Consider the following 3,676-nt stretch of genomic DNA (forward strand, 5'->3'; position numbering starts at 1 on the left):
ACAATGATCTGGAACTTGGGTGAAGTGCGAAACTCAATTAAAAGCAACGACCAGAAAGTTGAGTGCAACATCTAATCCAATCAATAACAATGATCTGGAACTTGGGTGAAGTGCGAAACTCAATTAAAAGCAACGACCAGAAAGTTGAGTGCAACATCTAATCCAATCAATAACAATGATCTGGAACTTGGGTGAAGTGCGAAACTCAATTAAAAGCAACGATCAGAAAGTTGAGTGCAACACCTAATCCAATCAATGACAATGATCTGGAACTTGGGTGAAGGGCGAAACTCAATTAAAAGCAACGACCAGAAAGTTGAGTGCAACATCTAATCCAATCAAAGACAATGATTTTGAACTTGGGTGAAATATCAAAAGATGTATAAAACAAAGACTGATAATTCTATAGACTTTAACCACCTCCAAGAAAACTGCCGTTTAGAGTAGAAAGAGTAAGAAATATGATTTGCTTCTTTACAAACAGGTTTCAAAAGATGCCAACTAAGAAGTTTTTTTGTATTGTAACATAATATTTTTTTGTAGTTTACAACCCGATTTCAGATACATTGTATTATATTTTCATTTCTTTGTGGTTTAGTAATATCAAAACAGCTGAAAAATGACATTGGATGATTTTGAGGTCGCTTTGTTGCTGTATATCCTCAAATTAAATCATGATCTTCTGGGTACATCTACTTTCATCCATCCCTACAAATATTCTCCAATGTGTAATTATATTTATTTTCAGTATATATATATGCATGTTTATAACTGTTCCTGTTAGAGGGAAAATAATGCTTGTTCAGTGAAAATTGGCTCTTATTGTGAGTACAAATTTTAACATGGATATTTATTTCAGATTCTCAGACACTTCAAGCCCTTGCGTTTGTATTGTTTCTAGGAGAATTTCACCCATAACTTCTTACACACAACAATATTGCGCCATATTAAATAAAAAAACGATAAAATATTATTAAAATCTCAAATTTATTTCTTCACATAAAAATGACCTTACAAAGCGAAAAAAGCTTTGAAATATATCAAACGAGTAATGAAAAAGAGCTTGCACACTAAGGTAATTATTGTGACATCTTAAAGAACATCAGCGCTGTACTAAACAAAATTATCTGAAACGTAGTAAATAACGATAATTCTATTGAAGTACTTACCTCTATTGTCGCTAAAGTACAAGATATACCCACGAATTTGACGAAGTTCAAACAATACAATTTTCAAATTATCAATAAAAAAAAAGACATAAGTTTAGTTAATAAAGCTTCACATAAAATTACTTGTGATTTTCACAAGTATTACGGGAAGTGTCACGTAAAAATATCGGATCTTCCGCTGGACGCAAAAATGCAAAACATGAAATCAAGAATGACTGCATGTTTCCAAAGGAGTCAAAACATGAAATCAAGAATGACTGCATGTTTCCAAAGGAGTCAAAACATGAAATCAAGAATGACTGTATGTTTCCAAAGGAGTCAAAACATGAAATCAAGAATGACTGCATGTTTCCAAAGGAGTAAAATGACAATCAATGTTTTGTGGATGAGGAATATTATATTTTTTTTAACAGAAATAAAAACTGGGTTTCTTCAATTTAGAAATTCACTATAAAAATATATTTATACTGGAAGTATTGATTTGTTGCAGTGCTTGAGGTAAAATTGTTGAATGAATACTGTATTTATCATAAAAGCTTTTACAAGGTAAATACTGAAGCTGATACCAATAAAACAATTTACCTTGACATTTTACTCACTAATGGTAATCTTACCGTGTAACAATTGTCTTCATAGTAAAGATGTATTGTATGCCTCTAAGCCAATTTAATTAATATTTTCACAAGATATTCTTAGCTTTTCTGACTGAAATAGAAACACCAATGCTTAAACTACAGTATAAAATTATGAATATTTTCTTATTTAAGTTTCGGCAAAGTTTCCAGCTCTCTAGAGACTTTTCATGGTATTTCTTGACGGGTTGAAGTGACAGTCGTGCTGATATTCCCAAGACATAGGCCACAAGATTGAAATAAAGGGTCCAGTGCAGTACGAATAACTCCGCTCCATACCTGTGAACACAGTGCAGGAAAATTTAACTTCGTGCATTTCTCATACTCTTAAGACTTTCTAGAGAAATAATTCCCACTTTATCTTATATTAGATTTATTCACACTTTATCTTATCTTAGATTTATTCACACTTTATCTTATCTTAGATTTATTCACACTTTATCTATCTTAGATTTATTCCCACTTTATCTATCTTAGATTTATTCACACTTTATCTTATCTTAGATTTATTCATACTTTATCTTATCTTAGATTTATTCATACTTTATCTGCAAGTTGTTATTGCGTTAGTAAAAAACTACAAAATATACGCGCGGCACACCGCGGGATTCGAATCCCAATTCTAGCATTATAAATACCTAAACTTACCGCTGACCCATCGGAGGATTTATATATATATAAGCAAAAACTATCATTTCAGTTTTAATAGCTTGCTACTTTTATATTGTTCCTCGGATGCATTATATCGTCACATATTTAATATTTCCTAAACCACTAAAAATGTTTCACTTTTTTTCTGCAATAAGAAATGGTCAGACTCAGTTAACTAACTACAGAAAGAACACAGTGTGACTGTATAATATGTATTTAAAGGTACAATAAAAAAGAGTATACATGGATGATGTACATAACAATAGAACGTCTATCCCGAAGTGTTAGTCACTTTGATTTTGTCATGCAATGTTTTTACAAAATAACACTTAGAGAACCTGGCTGTTTAATTTTAAAAAAATACGCTGAACGTTTTTTATACTTTTATAAGGCAGCATTAAGTAAATATTTTTTATGTCTTATTTGCAATTAAGATGTACGGCCTCACTCCAACTGTTATTCATTATTAACTAAATATTCTCATTCCAACAATTGTTGTCCCCCAGTGGGTCAGGGTTAGTTAAAGGACGTACAACGCTAAAATTTGGTAGGCAGAATACAGATAGTCTATTGTGTACCTTTGTGCTCAAACACACAAACTATTGTTTTATTCTTAGCTAAATATTATTATTCCAACAATTGTTCACTTTTAAACTAAATATTCTTAACCCAACCATTGTTCCGCTATTGACTACATATTCTTATTCCAATCTCTCAGTCATTGAATAGAATTACAGAGCCTTACAAAAGTATTCATCCACAACCAATAATGTCACATTTTAATGAACTTGTTTTTATTCAAAACTCTAATGATCAAACTTAACACTGTTATGTGTGATAGAAGTTGAATGTCAGCAAAACCTGCAAATAAAATATATAAATTGAAATTTGCTGATTGTGTAAGTATTCAACTCCCTAAGTCAGTACTTGGTGGAAGCACATTTGGTAGCACCTTACTGCTGTCAGTCATTTTGGATAAGTCTCTACCATCTTTGCACAATGGGATAGTGTAATTTTTGTTCATTCTTCCTGGCAAAATTACTCCAATTCTGACAAGTTCGTTGAGGATCGTTAATGGATTGCAATTTTTAAGTCTCGCCATAAATTTTCTAAGACTTTGACTGGACCACTCCAGAACATTCACTTTCATCTTTTGAAACCACTCTAGCGTGTTTTTTGGCCTTGTGCTTCGGGTCATTGACCTACTAAAATGTGAATTTTGAC

General features: G+C 31.9%; 1 protein-coding gene across 1 annotated transcript in view; it reads right to left on the minus strand.

Annotated features, from left to right (window-relative positions):
• Positions 1-968: 968 nt before the first annotated feature.
• The window catches only part of LOC106470951 (caveolin-1-like), a 57,728-nt gene continuing 55,020 nt past the window's right edge, over positions 969-3,676 (minus strand). The window contains exon 4 of the mRNA XM_013931529.2: positions 969-2,080. Within this exon, the coding sequence (XP_013786983.1) occupies positions 1,970-2,080 (111 nt within the window). The 3' untranslated portion in view covers positions 969-1,969. The remainder of the gene's footprint in view (positions 2,081-3,676) is intronic.

The sequence above is a fragment of the Limulus polyphemus genome, unplaced genomic scaffold (genome assembly GCF_000517525.1).
Source record: "Limulus polyphemus unplaced genomic scaffold, Limulus_polyphemus-2.1.2 Scaffold4317, whole genome shotgun sequence".
Classification (NCBI taxonomy): Eukaryota; Metazoa; Arthropoda; class Merostomata; order Xiphosura; family Limulidae; genus Limulus; species Limulus polyphemus.